The 19,508-nt window shown below is 48.2% G+C and overlaps 1 protein-coding gene across 4 annotated transcripts in view; it reads left to right on the top strand.

The window, feature by feature from the left end:
* The window catches only part of EYA2 (EYA transcriptional coactivator and phosphatase 2), a 201,509-nt gene that overhangs the window by 87,585 nt on the left and 94,416 nt on the right, over positions 1–19,508 (top strand). For 3 of the 4 annotated variants that reach the window (XM_066236590.1, XM_066236589.1, XM_066236588.1), the window contains exons 3-5: positions 912–957; positions 1,599–1,741; positions 6,858–6,974. The exons of the other annotated variant lie outside the window; for it this stretch is intronic. In XM_066236590.1, coding sequence (XP_066092687.1) covers positions 912–957; positions 1,599–1,741; positions 6,858–6,974 — 306 coding nt within the window. The remainder of the gene's footprint in view (positions 1–911; positions 958–1,598; positions 1,742–6,857; positions 6,975–19,508) is intronic. 4 annotated transcript variants of the gene reach the window in all.

Below are 19,508 nucleotides of genomic sequence, written 5' to 3'. Positions count from 1 at the left end.
AACACAGGGCCTGGCACGTGGTGAACTTCTAGGTGTATGCGAGTTGCTCTTATGTAATGCTGATCGTCACTGTGGGCTGCAGCGTCCTGGTTGCAGAGACGAACTCTGGAGCCCGACCACCTAGGTGTAGAGCACAGATCTACCCCTTATGACCTGTGTGGCCTCGGGTGAGTAACTTAAACTCGCTGTGCCTCCAGGGCTTCCTCGGTGACAGGGGACTGTCACTGGAACCCTGCTCAAGGGATGAGTATGAGCATTAAAATAGTCAGCCTGGATAATGGATTTAGAAGAGAGCTTGGCACATTAAATGTGGACGGACATCATTATCATCTTCTCATTGGATCCTTACGCAACCACGTGAAATAAAGATTTCCCCCCATTTCACAGGAGGGGACTGAGGCCCAGAGACTCTAGGCGGTCTGCCCAAAGCCTCATGGCTATTGGCTGGCAGCGTCTTAAGTTTCTCCCCACTTAAGGCGTCTGAAGTCACAACTTCTATGGAACATCACTCTAACACAGTGACAGTCAACCTGGTCCCTACTGCCCACTAGTGGGCGTTTCAGCTTTCATGGTGGGCGGTGGCGGAGCAACCAAAGTCTAAATAAAAAGATAGATTTAATGATAGTACGTTGTTTTATAAAGATTTATTCTGCCAAACTTAGCGAAAATCCGACATAAAGTACTTGGTAAGTAATTGTTATTATATGCTTTAACTTGCTGTAACTCTGCTTTATAAATTTTATAAAGTAAAGTTACTTCCCTACTTTATAAACCACCATGACTGTGGAACCGGTGGGCGGTTAGAAAATTTTACTACTAACAGAGATACAGAAGTGGGCGGTAGGTATGAAAAGGTTGACTACCCCTGCTCTAACAGCTAAAGCCCCTCAACTTTGTCTTTTCCCCTCCAGGCGTCACCACATCGGCCCTTCCACGCGTGTCCCAGCTCTTGGCGAGGTGAGTACCCTTGCCTTGTCTCCTCGTATCACGTGCCCACTCCTTGGCTAAGAGCAGGGCATCTTGACTGACAGCCCTTTCAACGCTGCAGTCAGCTGGGAGGGTATCTAAATACGAGTAGATAGTCAGGGTCGGATAGGTTCTGCTGCAATAACCAGTAAACCCTGGTCTCAGCGGCTTAACACAACAAAACTGTATTTCTCAACTCACATAAAAGGCCGTGTGGATCGGGTGAAACTCTCCAGGGAGGCGCCTTGCCACACACTGCCTCGAGGATCCGGGGTGTGTCCACGTTAGAGCTCTGCCATCTCAACCTGTGCCTTCCGCATTTGCTGCCAAGAGGAGAGAGGGCAGGAGGGTCACAGGGGATGGCTTTGTTAGCCACACCTGGGAGTGGCTTCTATGTTCCCCTGGGCAGAACCCAGGCACACAGTTGGATGGTGACTGCCAAGGGACACAGGAAATGCAGTCATCCTAGGCCCAGGAAGAGGGACAATGAAATGGAATTTGATGAGCACGTAAGTCGTCTCTGGCCCGGAAAGAGTAAATACCCAAAGGAAAATAGTAGTGTTGATACCAAAATAAGGGGGAAGGGAAGCTGGGCTGGGCTTGCAGATTTAATCTTCTCTCCTTCCACGCAGACCTTGTCCCCGTGTCCTGCCCGGCCAGCCTCCCGAGGCCATGGCTGCCTACGGCCAGACTCAGTACAGCGCGGGGATTCAGCAGGCCACCCCCTATGCAGCTTACCCTCCTCCAGCGCAAGCCTATGGGATACCTTCTTATAGTGAGTACCAGCTGACGGCCTTGCTTTCCCCCTGGGCCCCAACGTCATGGTCTTTCTTCTGTCCTGTTGCCTCAGTTAAATGCAGAATGATAAGTGATTCCAGCCTAAGGTTGTACTGGGGATAGAGAAGGACAGACACACTTTAAATAGGGTTCAAGTTCTACGGACTCTATCAGGGCCTCTTTTGATCACAAGAGTAAGAAACTTAACCCAAGCTGGCTTGGGAAAAATATAAATGTAATGATTTACATGCTGGGACTGACATCAGGCATGGCTGGCTCCAGGTGCTCAAATGATGTCAGGAGGAATACATCTCACTCCGCGTTCAGATGGAGTAAAACCTCTGAGTTGGTTTTACTCCCACCCAGGTTTTTCCATGTGGCGGCAAAGATGGTGCCCATCAACTCCAGGCTCACCTTTCAGCTCGGCACTCCCCGGGGACGGAGAGCTCATCTTTCCCAATAGTTCCACCGGAATCCCATATTGACCCTCACTGGCCTAAACCAAGTCCTATGACAATACTTAGAGCAAGGCAAGAAAGTGGAGGTGAGAGGCCCTGGCCGGTTGGCTCAGCGGTAGAGCGTCGGCCTAGCGTGCGGAGGACCCGGGTTCGATTCCCGGCCAGGGCACACAGGAGAAGCGCCCATTTGCTTCTCCACCCCTCTGCCGCGCCTTCCTCTCTGTCTCTCTCTTCCCCTCCCATAGCCAAGGCTCCATTGGAGCAAAGATGGCCTGGGCGCTGGGGATGGCTCTGTGGCCTCTGCCCCAGGCGCTAGAGTGGCTCTGGTCACAACATGGCGACACCCAGGATGGGCAGAGCATCGCCCCATGGTGGGCAGAGCGTCGCCCCTGGTGGGCGTGCCGGGTGGATCCCGATCGGGCGCATGTGGGAGTCTGTCTGACTCTCTCTCCCTGTTTCCAGCTTCAGAAAAATGCAAAAAAAAGAAAAAAGAAAAAAGAAAGTGGAGGTGAGAGAGAGGAGGCGGCCGAAGCATGTGGATTATACATGAGGGACAGGAGATTCTCTTAAAGGAAAACATGGTGATAGTATCAGAAGAAGGGGATGCTGGGAAGGCAAAGACAACAGAGCTCCAGACCTTGACTGTCAGAACCTCACTGCTGAGAACTGGAGGCTCAGTGAACCGGGCCCACCATCCACTGCTGACCTGTCTCTGTCTGCATTAGTCAGGATTCTCCAGAGGAGCAAGACCAATGGGATGGAGATAGATAGGAAGATAGTCTACAGATGATAGATTAAAGGAATTGGCTCACCAATTATGGAGGCTGAGAAGTTCCAAGCTCTGCAGCCGGCTGGGGACCCAGGAGAGCCAGTGGTGGTGTGATATGCGTGCACGGTATCAAGGGAAAGAAGGTCGGGAGAGAGCGAGGAAGAATCATTTAGGTTCCAGCGGCATGTCAGCCTGTTAGATGAGGGGCCGAGTCAGCCGAGAGCCGAGAGAGGAGCATGTGCAGGCTCAGGAGGGAGAGCGTGCGGGCAGAGGGGACCACCGTGGGAAGGTCTGGGATGGGAAGGAATCTGGCAAGCCCAAGGAGCCCCGTGACTGGAGCACAGCGCGGGGTGAGCTGGGCAGAGCCTAAGAGGCCTGGGAGGGATTTGGGATTGTGTCACGCCTGAAATGGAACTCTCATGGGCAAGTGTCTAAGCAGAGGGCTGTAGGATACAGTCTGGGGGCTTTGCAGATCGCCTTGGCCGCTGTGCGGAGGTTGGGTTGCAGGGAAGCAGACGAGAAACAGGTGGTGGAGGAGCGCAGCGACAGACAGAAGTAGACCGATTGAAGAGCAGTTCTAGGGGGAGCAGTGACAAGGCCTGGGGGACAGCAGTTCAGGCATTGGTCATGGTGCCACCACAGTTCTCAGTGCTGTGTGTCCACTAGTTCCTTTAATCTCCCTTTGACACTATGAGGAAGGTCCCATCATTTTTCTCTTTTGAGGGATAAATAACGGGGAGCTCAGAGAGAGAAAGTACCTCTCCCAAGGTCTTTCTTGGTTGGTGGCAGAGGAGGAATTAAACCCAGGCAACCTGGCTCAGAGGTCCGAACCTAAGACCAAGCTCTGTTGCCAGAGTGCACGTTCCATAAATCCAGGGGGATCACCTGTGACAGACCTTGGCCAACAGGTGTGGGCATCATTTTTAACTTTCTGTCCCTCCTGTGCTAGAAGACGTGGGGGATCCTGTCACACGTAAATCACCCCGCCTGGCCGGCAGCCAAGAAAAAATGAAGCCGTATTATTTTTCAGCATAAAAGAGAAAACTAGTCCCGTTCCCAGACAAAACATGGCATCGGGTGGAAATTAATTTGGCTCAAAGTCTTTTTATGGTCTCTTTTAAGTTACTTTCAGAGAGTCCGTTCTCTGACGATACAGCAGAGGTGGTAAGAGCACACACGTCCTGGGCTCACACCCGCCTCTGCCCCTTGCTGGTCCGGAGACCCTGGCTGAGCCTCATCATTCGTACTGTGGAGCCAAGCTAAGTCTGGCCTCCTTGCAGATGCTGTGAAATTTTGGTGAGATTGTCTCTATAGGGGTCTAGCTACCCTTTTCTGTAAGGGATCAGATAGTAAATATTTTCAGCTTTGTGGGCAACATAGTTTTGGCCACAACTGTTCAACTCTGCCATTGGAACATGAAAGCAGCTGGACAATATGTAATGAGTGCATTTGTGTTCCAATAAAACTTTATTGACACAAGTAGACAGGGGACCACATTTGACCCACAGACTGTAATTTGCCAACCCCTAACCTACATATGAAGGGCTCAGCCCAAGGGAAATGCTCAATAAATACAGTTGAAACCAGGCTGCTACGCACACCCGTCATGTCCTTGTCACTGAATAATGACAGGTGGGATGAAAAACTGTTTCCCTTCATATATGCCTGTGCCTGAGCAAGCAGTGTTTGCTCATTGTTGGGAGAAACCTTGTTGAATCTTGTTAGGAGACTTTTCTTATTGCTCCTTGGCAAATAGCATTATTATCTTTGTTTAAATAGTTACAGGGAAATAATACAATTGGGCAAACTAGAGGCAAGGACATTAGGAGTGTTAAGTATTTTTTCTCAACTTATTATGCAACATTTAAGGCCATATGTGAAAGCGTAAAGGGTAACACTACAAATACCCATGAACTGATCATCCAACTTAAAAAATAAAAAGTGAAATAGAGGTTCTCTTTCCTTCTTAGAGATAGCCACAGCCCAGAATTTGATGTTTAGGGTCCCTCTGTTTATTATTTCTTTGTATAGGATAGGAGCCAGCAAACATTTTCTGTAACAAAAACAAACAAACAAAAAAAACCCTGGCTAGTTGGCTCAGCGGTGGAGCGTCGGCCCAGCATGTGGAAGTCCCAGGTTTTATTCCCGGCCAGGGCCCACAGGAGAAGCGCCCATCTGCTTCTCCACCCTTCCCCCTCTCCTTCCTCTCTATCTTTCTCTTCCCCTCCCGCAGCCAAGGCTCCATTGGAGCAAAGTTGGCCCCAAGCACTGAGTACAGCTCCATGGCTTCCGCCTCAGGCACTAGAATGGCTCTGGCCACAACGGAGCGATGCCCCAGATGGGCCAAGCATCGCCCCCTGGTGGGCATGCCTGGTGGATCCCGGTCAGGCGCATGCAGGAGTCTGACTGCCTCCCTGCTTCTAACTTCAGAAAAATAAAAAAATAAAAGCACACAAAACAAAACAGAAACCCTGATAGTGATTTTTGGCTTTACTGGCCATATTATATAACTACTGACCTCTACCATTGGAGTGAATGGGTGAGAAAGAGGGAAACCATAATTATAAACCATCCCCAGAACTAGACATGTTCTTTTTTTGTATTTTTCTGAAGCTGGAAACGGGGAGGCAGTCAGACAGACTCCCGCATGTGCCCAACCGGGATCCACCCGGCACGCCCACCAGGAGGCGATGCTCTGCCCATCTGGGGCATCGCTCTGTCGTGACCAGAGCCACTCTAGCGCCTGGGGCAGAGGCCAAGGAGCCATCCCCAGCACCCGGGCCATCTTTTGCTCCAATGGAGCCTTGGCTGCGGGAGGGGAAGAGAGAGAGAGGAAGGAGAGGGGGAGGGGTGGAGAAGCAGATGGGCACCTCTCCTGTGTGCCCTGGCCGGGAATCGAACCCGGGACTTCCGCACGCCAGGCCGACGCTCTACCACTGAGCCAACTGGCCAGTGCCCTTGACATGTTCTTTTAAAACCACAAATTTACATAGTATTAAAATACTATTTTATACCTATAAGGTAGAGATGAGCAAAGTTGACCACATTTTCAATTAAAATACAATGTATACAATGTATGGGCTTTTGATGATGAATCAGCCCCCTCTCTCCATACTCCCTTCCCCAGCCAGTTGCTCAGGGAACTGGTGTCTGTGCTTCGCAGAAGTAAGTCAGAGTTTGGCAGAAACAGAAGGAAGATTCATAACTGTGCCCTTTGGATAAGCAGGTACCCCTTCCCCCAATAAAACAGAGGATGTGTCTTAAGATTAAGGGCAATCATCTTCACAGAGGAAGGAGAGTTCATTAACTACTTCCCCCAAACTCCTGATGAACTATAAGCCATACATGGCTGCTCCATAGAGAGGAGCAAAAAGCATGAAGCTGGCCACATGTGCAAAATATGAGGCCCTCTGGCCCTGCCGTTCCCTCCCCCGCTTTCCCTACTGCCCTAGGGCGTATAAAAAGAACTGCAGTGAAGAAAATGGCACCTTAGAACCAGCCTCACCGTCTCAGAGACAGTATGGGATCTGCCGTGACCTGAGACACACACAACCTGGGAAGCCTATAGGGACAGCTTTTTGTCACATGGAAACACAGGCGTGACTCCATCCCATTGCTCAAGAGAAACCGTTAAGTCCATAATTTTTTTTGTGTGTGTGTGAAATCTGATTTTTAAACGAAAGCAATTAATTTCAGATTGTCCTTAAAAATACGCAGGCCTAGCAAAATAAGTCGGTCGCCTAACCTCGGCTCACAAGCCACCAGTCTGCAATGCCTGGTTTGGAAGCTGATAAAAGCGCATGCTGTCTTGACTCAGTGGCTTTTCTGCAGGTGACAAGCGGGCATCCTAATCATGTGCCCTGGTGCTTCTTCTTCCTCCTTCCTAGGCATCAAGACAGAAGACAGTTTGAGCCATTCCCCCGGCCAGAGTGGATTCGTCAGCTACGGCTCCAGCTTCAGCACCCCAGCCACTGGACAGAGCCCGTACACCTACCAGATGCACGGTCAGTGTGGCGCTCGGCCCCTCCCTGCCCTCTCCCAGGCATCGCCCGAGTTGGATGCCATTCATTCATTTAGTCAGCAGGTTTATTGAGTACCTACTGTGTGCCAGGATCTATCTCAAGGAGTGGAGTTACGGTGGTGGACAAAATAGATATGAGCTCTGCCCTCACAGAGACTAAAGCAGAGCAACAAATAAACCGGCTGTTTTGGGAGGAGTCACCTGTGTGGTGTTTGGATAGGGGGTGACGAGCAGTTGGTTCAAAAGGAGCAGGATGTTTCACTTTAGGTAGAGTCATCGGGACAGGCTCTTGGAAGAGATGGTGTTGGACAGAGACCCAGCGAGTGAGGTGGAGCCAGCTATGTGCAGACGGACCTAAGGGAAGAGCATGCCGGGGCTGGGGAACTGTCAGTGCAAACGCTGTGTAGAGGGAAACGTCTTGATGTATCTGAGGCGCAGGACTAAGGCAGCAAGGCTGGAGCAGAGTCAGGGGGACGTAGGAGGAGAGAGTCTTGGAGAGAAAGCAGAGCTGAATCATACAGGGCTCCTAGCTCCGATGTAAAGTGTGGTGAGGTGGGCAGTCCACTGTAGACTCAGAGAAATGCTGGGTGGTGGGATTATTGGCCAGGCAGGTCAAGGAGCTATTTCAGCAGGAGGTTCAAGGTCTTGCATCCCCATAGGGTGGCCTTAGAAGGGGAAGGGAGGACTCCAGGGTACACCTGCCTCCTTGGATATGCTAAGAAGCTGGCTTACTGGGTTCTCCTGTGCCTGTCGCGTCCTCCCCCACCCCGGGCCCTTCCCTTCTCCGGTGCCCCATTGGCAGCATGTCGGGGATGCTGTGTGAACCAGAGGGCTGATGGCAGTAATTTTGGAGATCCTCATTCTGATATTTTTTTCCCTTCATGAAAGCTAGCAAGAGTGGCCACCAAGGGTCTGAAAAGTCATGTGCAAACCTGGAGGGATAATGACAAGGCGGTGGGCTAATGAGTGCACTTTTCTCTTTAAAAAGACTATTTGCATATATTGTCACTTTACCTTTTTGGAAATGGATGTCAAGGGCAGCCTTTCTGGAAAAAAATAAAAGCATTGTGAAAGGGCAGCAGATGATGTCAGGGGAGAAGCGGGGGGGTGGGGGGGTGGCATTAATGCCGATCACTTGGGAGAGCTTCCACGTAAAGGTCTGCGTCAAGGAGTGGGCTGTGTCAAGACTGTCTGCTGTGACACCATCAGCTGACATTGACCAAACACTCACCACAGGCCACCTGGCATTGCTGGATCAGCTTACACGGTCTGCACGGACACTCCAAAGCATTGTTGCTGGTATTATTCCCATTTTACAGGGGAGGAAACTGAGACCTAGAGAGAATGACTGATCTACCAGAGCAATGGGAGACAGACTGAGTCGGGTCTCTGGTGGGTCTGGTAGGGTCCCAACCCCCAGCCTCACCCAAAGCCCATGCTCTTTGCCATGGTCTTGTCCTGCCTTCTCTTCCTCCACTGTCACCTCTGTCATCCCACAATGGCTTCTTTGAGTTCCACTGAAAGGTACAAGCTGCTGGAACCCTTCTCTAGGTGGAAGGTGAATTGTGGTTCCAATCCCAATAATAAAGATTTGTGAAGACACTGAACTTGAACTTGTATTTGAGCCCATCTCAAGCCAGTTTTTTCCAGCTCCGCCAATAGCCACGGAACTTACTGCCTTGGGGCCTCTGGGGCTGCGGAGGTTGAACAGCAAACGCAGTCCACCCTCTCCCATCCAGACACTCTGTCCCCACCCCGCTGTGTAAGGTAACGGTGAGCTAGGTAGGAGTTGCTCCCCAGCCGCTCATTCATTCATCTGCTCTGTTACTGAGCACGCTTTTAGGCGCCGGGGGTACAGCAGTCAACAGAGGCAGTTCCCTCATGGGAGAGAGGCAAGCAGTCATCACTTAACAAATAAATAGATGGTTACAGATGTTGGTAGAGCTTGTGAAAGGCAAAGACAGGGCAGTGTGATGGGCAAAGAGTTAGGGAGTGGTGATGGACATTACCCAGGTGGTTAGAGAGACCTGAGGGATGGAAAGGGCCCACCATGTGAGCAGCCCTAGACAGGACAGCCCAGGCAGAGGAGACAGCAAGAGCAAAGGCCCTGGGTTAGGGAGGGGCTCTCCCTGTCGAAGGACTCCAAAGGAGACTCGCGAATCTGGGGATAGTGAGTAGGGAACTGAGACTGGAAGGGGAAGCAGGAGCTCTCCCTGGACCAGGACGTGTAGAATAACGTTATTTCTTCTCTGGTCCTTACAACACTCACGGGAGATGGGCACCGTCCGCTCTGCTTTACCGATGATGAAAATGAGGCCCCGAGAGAAATGACTCGCCCAAGGCCACAGAGCCAGTGTGTGTTCCGAGCTGGGATTCAGACTCAGGTGTCTAGAATTCCAGAGCCTGCGCGGGTCCTCCCGGTGTTACTCCCTGGACTCCTTCAGGACTCCTCAGCTCTGCACCGACCCTCCCGGTGTTATTCTCTGGACTCCTTCAGGACTCCTCAACTCTGCGTCTGTGCCATTGCCTTCACCTTCCAGTAGCTCTACGACATAGATTCTGTCGTGATCCCCTCCTTACAGTAGAGACACAAAGGCACAAGCTGGTAAAGTAACTTAGCCATGGTCACATGGCTGTGTCAGTGAGATTTGAAGCCAGGAAGTTGTACCCCAGAGCCCAGGAAAATAACCACCCTACTATCCTGCCCACCAATTCTTATAGATTCTTCTAGAAGATGATGGCTCTCTATAGGCGAGCCCTGGCCTAGACCCCACCCCACCACCACCACAATCCCCTCCAGCCCCTCATAGATAGAGAAACATCTCTTCCTCTATTTAACCCACCCCCCCATTGAGAATAATCCAGGTTATTTTCTTAATCTTCCTCATGGCCAAGATGCCAGAAAGGCTACAGCAGCAGGTGGACTTTGTCCCAATTAAGTGCCTTCCGTCTAATGCTAATGGCCATAAACTGCTCTTGAGACAGCCCAGGCATTTTGCAAGCCTGACATATTCCTCCTTAAGTATTTTTTTTTTTTCAAACACAAACACACAGAACGCTCACACACCATGCCCATGTGCTTCCTATTAACTTTTTTTTTTTTCAAGTTGCTGCAGAGGAGAAACAAACTCTCCCACTCCTGCGTGCGTTTCAGAATGGGAGACAGTGGTCAGGCTCAGCGTTCAGGCAGAGAAGGGAATGGAGAGGGAGACGAGGGGTTTGAAAGAGTTTTAGGCCTGAAAGCACGGACTTGGAATGAAATTTGGTTCATGTTTAGAAGCTGCAATGCGTCCTTTCCTTTCTAAGAGTTAAAACTTCCAATTTTGTAGCGGCAAAAGTACCTAAGGAGGGGCCACCTCATCATTTTACAGAAGAGTAAACTGAGGCACTGAAGCTTGTGGACGGTCAAAATCTCAGGAACTTCCAGAAACTTCTGCAGAGCCATCGCCCCCTCTGGGCCCTGGTTTGAGATCTGTATCTGTTTGGATAACACTGCCTCGCCACCAAGTGTACAATAAACATAAAAGAGAAAAGTTCACAGCACTCGCTAGGCCTTCGCATGATGGTTTATTTTCTTTTTTTTAAGTTCACGCGGGGGTTTTTATAGCTTGAAATGTATTGCTTATGGGCTTGATTTTGTTTTTTTCTGTTGTTTCTTTTTGGCTTCTCCCGCTAAAACACTGCTATTCACAGAAATGACCACAAAGATTAGAGAGAGAAGAAAAAAAACCATCGTGAGACTGTGTTGTAAGAACTCAATGGAGGTCAGGAGCTCTGGACCTGGGCTGCAGTTGACCCCACTTCTCTGTGCCTCAGTTTCCTCACCGGTGGAAATGGCATCATAGCAAGAAGGATGGTATATTGGGGCTGCCAGCGGGACTGAACAGAATGCGTCTTGGGCACCTCAGATAGGGGCGTCAGGGCTGGGTGTCCTTTTAATACTCCTTTCGGGGCATGGTAGTTAAAAGCAATAACTGTGAGGTCAGACTGAGTTAATGTGTCCCAGTTCTGCAATGTACTGGCATGCGACCTTGAGCCAGGTTACTTCTCAGTCCCTCCGCTTTCCCCCTGTAAAATGGGGACACCAATGGTACCTCCACACGGCTATTGTGAAACTAAATGAGCTGATGTACATGAGTCAGTACTCAGAACAGCACCTGGCACAGACCATGCGCTCTGCAGACGTTCTGGTTGTTGTCGTTACTATTGTTGTTACCCTAATTCCGGTTTGGATAGTCTATGCTCTCCCCAAATGCACTTCTCTTTCCTGAACTCTGAGATTTAAGTAGCTGTGGTCAGAGAAAAGAGCAGTGCAAAGCAGAGACTCCATTGTGAGCTTAGAGGACGGTCCCTTCTGACCCTGGGAGGTGGCTCTAACCCCGCCTTGCGTCGTTTCCTTCCACGTGTGTGCTAATCAGTAGTCAGGCGGGCGCTCCAGGGACATGGCACAGTTTGTCACTGAGCTCTCTCAGCGCAGCCCCCTTTTTCTGGTGCTCTGCTCTCCAGTTCTCTCCGCTTCGGCCTCCTTGGACTGGCAGCTCCATCTCGATTCAGAGGCCATGGGCACCACATAGGTCCCCTCCCTAGGACCTCTCCACCTTGGGTCAGTGACACGCTCCCCACTCCTTTTCCCTCCCTCGCACGTCACCATCTTTCATTGTCTGGTGCTCAGTGTCTTGGAACTCTAGTTTTTAAACTATTTCATGTGAAAGGGTCAATGCAGTTCCTGTGACTCACGCTCGACCAGAAGTAACTGTACTGGTTTATTGGCATTTTTTTTTTTTTAGTCCGTGCAGGAACAGCAAAATACCTAACACAGGAGCCTGACCAGGTGGTGGTACAGTGGGTAGAGCATCGGACTGGGACATGGAAGACCCAGGTTTGAAACCTGAAGGTCACCAGCTTGAGCACGGGGTTGCTGGCTCGAGCGTGGGATCATAGACATGACCTCATGGTCGCTGGCTTGAAGCCCAAAGGTTGCTGGCTTGAAGCCCAAGGTCACTGGCTTGAGCAAGAGGTCACACGTTCTGCTATAGATCCCCGGTCAAGGCACATATGAGAAAGCAATCAATGAACAACTAAGGAGACTAAGGATCTGCAACGAAGAGTTGATGCTTCTCATCTCTCTCCCTTCTTGTCTGTCCACCCCTATCTGTCCCGCTCTCTGTCTCTCTCTCTGTCAAAAAAAAAATACATAACACAGGAAAGAGAACCAGCCTTGCAGGAAGTCAGCTCTGTTCCTGGTACCTGTATTCTTCCTCCGACCTGAGTGCGGCACATGCTCTGTGTTTGAAGAACTTATTTTGCAGTTCCCCCCAATCTTCGCACATTTTGCCCTTGTTTCCATCATTCGACGCCTGCACCTGCTCTCATTTTTAAAGCTGAGTCCTCTGTTTAATGTAATACTCCACTATATGTTTTTTATTTGCTTCTTTATTTTTTTCACCGTACTGTTACTTTTATTACAATTGTGTTGCTTTTGTTAAGGCCCTGGTTACCAAGTTGCATTGCTTTTGAGTGGTCTTCCCAAGCCACTTTTTCTCATCAGCCCCCCATATTTAACGCACAATTGTGCACAAGGCGTGGCCTTTCGGGAAGACATTGCTTTACAGAAACACCTGCACATGTTCTTATTTTCATAGGTGGCACACTCTGCACACTCTTCTGCACTTTGCCTTCTTCATTCAGCGGCATACCTTGGAGGACTTTCTAAGTCAGTTTATAGAAAGAGCGTCCTCACTCTTCTCACAGGTGCCTATTATTCCATTGAGTGATGTGCCAGACATGATTTGACCAGTTCCCTGTTGGTGTTGTCAGCGTTTTGCAGTTACCACCAATATGTATATCATTTTGTTTTTCTGCAAGTATATCTGAAGGGCAGGTTTCCAGAAGTAGAATTCAGGTTCAAGGGAAAAGTCCATATTTAAACTGGGCAGATAGCTCCAAGTTACCCTCCATGTGGAGTCTACCAGTGTAAATACCCACCAGCAGCATCAGCCCAGCATCACCTCATTATGGGAGTTTTAGCCAATCTGATGTGTGAAAAAAGGCATCTCGGTGTAATGCAAATTTGTAAGTGTGTTACAAAGTTGATCGTCTTTTCAGATGTTACACAATTTGTGTTCATTTTTCTGTGGACTAGGTGGTTAGACTTGTAATACGATGCCAAAGAAGATCGACGGAGTACTAGGCAAACCAATATCTAAACATGTTATAAAGTTTTAATAGTCAAAACAGTGTGGTTCTAGTAGATGAACAGACTGGTTGACTAAAAGAGGACATGTTCCTGAAAGAGACAAACCTGTAGGGGAATTTAGGACATGGGACAGATAGCACCTTATATCAATGGGAAAAGAGGGACTATTCAGTTAATGGATTGGAATAACTGGTTAGCCATCCGGGGATGGGGGTGGGGGGTGAAGGTCCACTACTATTACTATATACCAGAAAAGAATCCAAATGGGTCAAGAGTTTAAATGTCAAAAGTTAAACCGTAAAAGTACTCGAAAAGGAATGAGCAAAAATTTTATAACCTCCGAGTGGAAAAGGCTTTCCAATCATAACTCAGAAATCCAGATGCCATCAATGAGAAAGATTGACAAGTGTAACTATGGATTTTTATTTATTTATTTATTTATTTATTTATTTTTGTGCAGCAAGGAACACCAGAAGTAAAGTCAGAACAACAAATTCTAACAAACAAAACAAGAAACAAATGCAAACTACGAAGAAATATTTATATCTCAACTCAGAAACAGATCATTACTCTTTTTAAATGATCCTGCAGTTCTGTGGATTGAATCTGCTCTGGGATATTATTCTAAATAAAAATAAAAGAGAGAAGTGAGGAGGTGTAAAGTTACAGGGAGGGAGGGGACTGTGGCAAACTGGAGAGGAGGGCCCATCAGAGTTGGGGACAGGTATGACACTAGAATGGAGCCCAGGAAAGGCCAAGTCTTTCCAGTTTTCAACGTAATCCTCTAAACAATATTTTAATGTAAAGTCTCATTTTTCCTTCCAATATTAGCAACTGTTTTAAACTTTCTCTTTAAAACACCCTGTAAAGCAGATGAACATGTATAAGGCTGGTCTCTATGACTCTGTCTTGCAGTGTGATTCCATATTTTCTTTCTTTTTTTTTCCAAGCAAGAGGAGGGGAGATACACAGACTCCCGCATGCACCCCAACCAGGATCCACCCAGAAACCCCTGTCTGGGGCCAACACTCTGCCCATCTGGGGCCATGCTCGCAACCAAGCTATTTTTAGCACCTAAGACAGAGGCTACACAGAACCATCCTCAGCACCTGGGGCTGATGTGCTCAAACCAATCAAGCCATGGCTCCGGGAAGAGGGGGGAGAGAAAGAGAGAGAGAGAGAGGGAGAGAGAGAAGGGGGCATGGGCGGAGAAGCAGATGGTTGGTTGCTTCTGCTGTGTGCCCTGACTGGGAATCGAACCTGGAACATCTGCATACCAGGCTGATGTTCTACCACTGCACCAACCTGCCAGGGCCAGTTCCATATTTTCTTAATTGAACCACAGATCATGAGACCAGGAGTGGAGAGAGAAAATGACAAGGCAAGTGGTGAGACTTGGGCAGCCAGAAAGCTCACCCCTTCTGGTTATCACCTCTGGCTTATTTCATCAGTGAGGCATGTCCCGGAGGACTTGAGTGGTGGGTGTGGTCAGAGCTGACTTGGAACCCAGTGGCCTGCTGGTGAAGTAGAGTTATTTCCCTATTTCTTCTTGGCAGCCGCAAATTTCAGGCTGTCCCAGCCCAGCCAGTTTTGAGCAGGCTACATCTGTCTGGTCTCACAATGTCGGTCAAGACAGGAGCCAGGCTTGGCATCCCACGGGTTCCTGGACGGAGGTCAGGTTTCCTGGTGTGAATCAGCAACTCTTCTGCACACGATGACGTGGGCGAGGCTTTCTGATGCATGTCAGGACTCTTGCGCCATGCAACACCTCCACCCTGGTGATCACCTTCTCGTCACCTTCCTGTGTGCTGGCAGGCTTGCTGTCTCCTGCCCGCGCAGCAGTCTTCTGGATTTATATCGTATAGAACAGGGGTCCCCAAATTTTTTACACAGGGGGCCAGTTCACTGTCCCTTAGACCGTTGGAGGGCTGGACTATAAAAAAAAACTATGAACAAATAAATCCCTATGCGAGCTGCACATATCTTATTTTAAAGTAAAAAAAACAAAACAGGAACAAATACAATATTTAAAATAAAGAACAAGCCTGACCTGTGGTGGCGCAGTGGATGAGGTGTTGACCTGGAAATGCTGAGGTTGCCGGTTCAAAACCCTGGGCTTGCCTGGTCAAGGCACATATGGGAGTTGATGCTTCCTGCTCCTCCCCCTTCTCTCTCTCTGTCTGTCTCTCTCCTTTCTAAAATGAATAAATAAAATAAAAAAATTAAAAAAAACACCCTAAAAAATAAAAAAAAAAAAAGAACAAGTAAATTTAAGTCAACAAACTGACCAGTATTTCAATGGGAACTATGCTCCTCTCACTGACCACCAATGAAAGAGGTGCCCCTTCCGGAAGTGCGGCAGGGGCCGGATAAATGGCCTCAGGGAGCTGCATGCGGCCCGCGGGCTGTAGTTTGGGGACCCCTGATATAGAAGTTAAATGGGTGGTCTTCTTTTCTGGTTATATAGCAAGTTTGATTTGGTCACCCCCATCTCCAAAAGCCACTGCAGATGACGGATGAAAACAGCTGGAGAGGCTGCGAGTGTTATTTTGAGGGTGTTTAGTAAACAAATCACTGAAGCAGCACTTTCCATATAGACATTCCTGTAATAATGGCCATGTTCCATATCTGCGCCATCCAGGATGGTAGCCACTGGCCACGTGTGGCTGTTGAGCAAGGTTATGTGGCTAGGGCAACTGAGGAATTGAATTTTTAATTTTGTTTACTTTGAATGAATTGTAACCTAAAGATAAATGTAGCTAGTGGCTACCCTATAGGGCAGCATAACTCTAAAGAATGATTCAAAGCCAACTCATAGCCTGGTTACTGCTGGCGCAGGGAGAGGGTGATTGGTAGGTGCTCAGGACTGAATGTTTCTCCTTCTACGCTTCATATGCCAAAGTCCTAACCCCCAATGGGATAGTATTTGGAAATGGGGTTTGGGAAGATAATTAGAATTAGATTAGAGATTGGCATCCTTGGAAGAAGAAGAAGAGAGAGATCTCTCCTCGTGAGGACACAGAGAGAAGGTGGCCATCTCTGGAGTCTCTTTGCTCTCTTAAAATTTAATTCAGATTCTATTTAACCTACTTAGATGTTTTGTTAAAAAGCCAAATGGAGTGCCCTTATTGTATAGTTTATAAAGTATATTTTTGAATGATCTGTTGTCTCTCTTCTTACAAGAACACCTGTCCTATTATTGGATTACAGCCCCACCCTTATGTCCTCATTTAACCTTAATCACTTCCCTAAAGGTCAGTTAAGGGGGGGAGGACAAGGGGGAGGGAGGAAACAGCCTCAGACCAAGAGCCATTTATTCGGAGAGAGACACAGCCAGACAGACAGACACTGCAAATCCATCTTTACTCAGAGAGAAGCCACATTTAGGCTATAGGATATATAATTTGCATCCTTAGAGCGAATCTTATTTTTTTGGCTCGTAAAAGTGCAGTTGGTAAAGGGGAATGAGGGAATTTGCTGAGAATTTCTCTGATTCCCTCGTGTCAGGGTCTAGCTGCATAATTTCATTCAATATTGTCCGCATGCCCCAGGCTTAATCCTTTAGACCCTAATCCCCCTGCCTTTGTGTGCTGCTTTTAAATTTTTTATATATTTCTCTTAAGTTGCATAAGTAATATTGGCATGTACTTTTCTGTACTTTCTCTATTGCATGTGCACGTGTGTTTTTCTTCCCATAACTGGAAAATTGTAGTTTGGGTTTTTTAAAACAAATAATATCTTACTGTGCATCTTGTTTTTAAAATTGTCTTTTATATTTTTCACTAAGTGATCACTAAGAGATCTCTCAAAGTCAGTTGAAATAAACTCTCCTTGTTCTGTTTTCTGGCTCTTAGTACTCCATAGAAAAAGCCAACCCCGAGGTTTGAATCCCAGCACCAGCACTTACTGGTTGTGTGACTTTAGGCAAATAGCATCTCTGAAACTTGGTTTTCCCATCTGTGAAATGAGTCTGTAGGAGTAGCTGACCCCCTGGCTCTTGGAGAGCTGGATGCCGGGAAATACATGCATGGACATGCATGGAGTGCTGAGGACAGGGCTAGCATAGTCAGGGCTCTCCATCAGTGTTCACTGTTACTGTTCTTACAGCTGCATGGTGGTAGTTAGCCACGCCCCTTTGGCCAATGAGATTGTTTCCAACACCTCACTATTTTTACTTCCTTGAAAGTTCGCGGGTCTCTATACCTTTTCGGCCACAGAGTATGGCTGCTACCAGGAGTATTGGTTGCTGCACTGGAGCTCTGATTGTTGGTCACTTGCTGTCCCTGCTACTTTGTATTACATCCTCGTCTTCATGTGTGTTTGTCTCTACCAGGAACCGCTTCCAATGACCCTTACCAGGTCTTACCAGACCTTCCATCTCTGCTACTCCAGACCTAAATTGCAGTCTCTAAGAATTGGCTCCTGAAAAAGACTGTGCAACCCCCCCAAACCGTAGCCTACAGCCACCTCAGCTGCTGCTGTTTTGGGGCCCCAATCAGCCACCTGACCTTTAAATTCTCCAGGCTTCTCTGACTGGCCTTCTTACAGACTCCCAGGACCAAAATAGAGATGTGGGTCAAAAATGCCCAGGAGGACTCCACCTTGGGGTCCAGATTTTTAGAATCTGCTGTTGCTGAGGCTTTAACTTCTCTCATGCCTGTGACCTGCCATGGGGTCGTTAATCATGTGGACATTTGATACTGCATGTTGGAAGGGTTGGCCCATTGCCCTGACCTGGAAGGTTGGGGCGGGTTCTTAAAAGGGGCAGGCGAAGTCATCTTCTGGTGTTTGCCCAATGTGGGACAGTATTGAGGAAAACACACCCTCTCTCTGGAACTTAGCTATTTCATCTGTAGAATGAGAGAGTTGGACTAGAAGTCAGTGCCTTTTCACCGTATGTAATCACAGTCCACATTAAGAAAGACATTCTGCCCTGGCCGGTTGGCTCAGCGGTAGAGCGTCGGCCTAGCGTGCGGAGGACCCGGGTTCGATTCCTGGCCAGGGCACACAGGAGAAGCGCCCATTTGCTTCTCCACCCCTCCGCCGCACCTTCCTCTCTGTCTCTCTCTTCCCCTCCCGCAGCCAAGGCTCCATTGGAGCAAAAATGGCCCGGGCGCTGGGGATGGCTCTGTGGCCTCTGCCTCAGGCGCTAGAGTGGCTCTGGTCGCAACATGGCGACGCCCAGGATGGGCAGAGCATCGCCCCCTGGTAGGCAGAGCGTCGCCCCATGGTGGGCGTGCCGGGTGGATCCCGGTCGGGCGCATGCGGGAGTCTGTCTGACTGTCTCTCCCTGTTTCCAGCTTCAGAAAAATGCAAAAAAAAAAAAAAAAGAAAGACATTCTGCATCACAGCCCAGTACACACTTAATGTGTGAATATTTGCATGCGTGACCAGTTACGAATGTTCTACACGAATAATTCACTCTGTATGTTCCATACTCTGGTATTTTCTCTTCAATCTCACTGAAGGGGGAAAAAAAACCAGTAACAAAATACAGTTCTCTTCTATTTCATTTAAAACATTGCTGGTCAAGACACAGAATGCTTATGCGTCCCACTAATGGGTCATAATCTACAGTTTGGGACTCTAGACAAGTTGACCTATAAGGTTCTTTCTGATGATGACTTGGTGATAAGAAGGATCTGACAGTGTTCAGACTGGGGGGAGGGTACTCTGGGTGCCCATGAGTGACTCCAATGAACAGAACCCCTTTTAACCCTCAGTGGACATACAGCATGAAGGAGAAATCACTTTGATTGTTTTTAAGCCACTGAAATATGGGGGATATTTGTTACCACAGCATATCATAACCTTGCCTGACTGATGTATGGGCACAGAGATTAGTTTACATGGTGCATGAAGTGGCAATACAATTCATTGGTCCACATAGCAAGGAAGCCACATCTCTTTCTAGTCTCCTTCTAGCTTTCTGATCCAGTAAGAAAGCAAAAAGGGAAACCTCTGTGTAGTGTTAGAATGTCTTTAATGCCTCCTAATCCCTGTGAATATTTATTTTTAACAAAATGAGGGGGGAAACCCAGGTTTAGCACCTTTGGTGGGCAACAGTATTTAGCTAGAACCATGAGCATTTGTTTTCTGTGTATTTTTTTTATTTATATGTTTTTGTTATCAACGGCAAGTGGTATTGATTTTTCTCTTTATAGTAGTGATATAAAGTCTTCTTCTCAAATTTACATAAAAAACAAGGAGTGGTTTTATGGATATTATGGTTTAGGAAAAAGCTAAATTTAACAAAACTGTGGGTCAGTCTATAGTATACTTAAGGGATCTGCTAAGTGAAATAATCATACAGGCTGTTTG

This window comes from Saccopteryx bilineata, chromosome 6, assembly GCF_036850765.1.
Source record: "Saccopteryx bilineata isolate mSacBil1 chromosome 6, mSacBil1_pri_phased_curated, whole genome shotgun sequence".
Taxonomy (NCBI): Eukaryota; Metazoa; Chordata; class Mammalia; order Chiroptera; family Emballonuridae; genus Saccopteryx; species Saccopteryx bilineata.
This window is presented reverse-complemented; position numbering and strand designations above follow the sequence as displayed.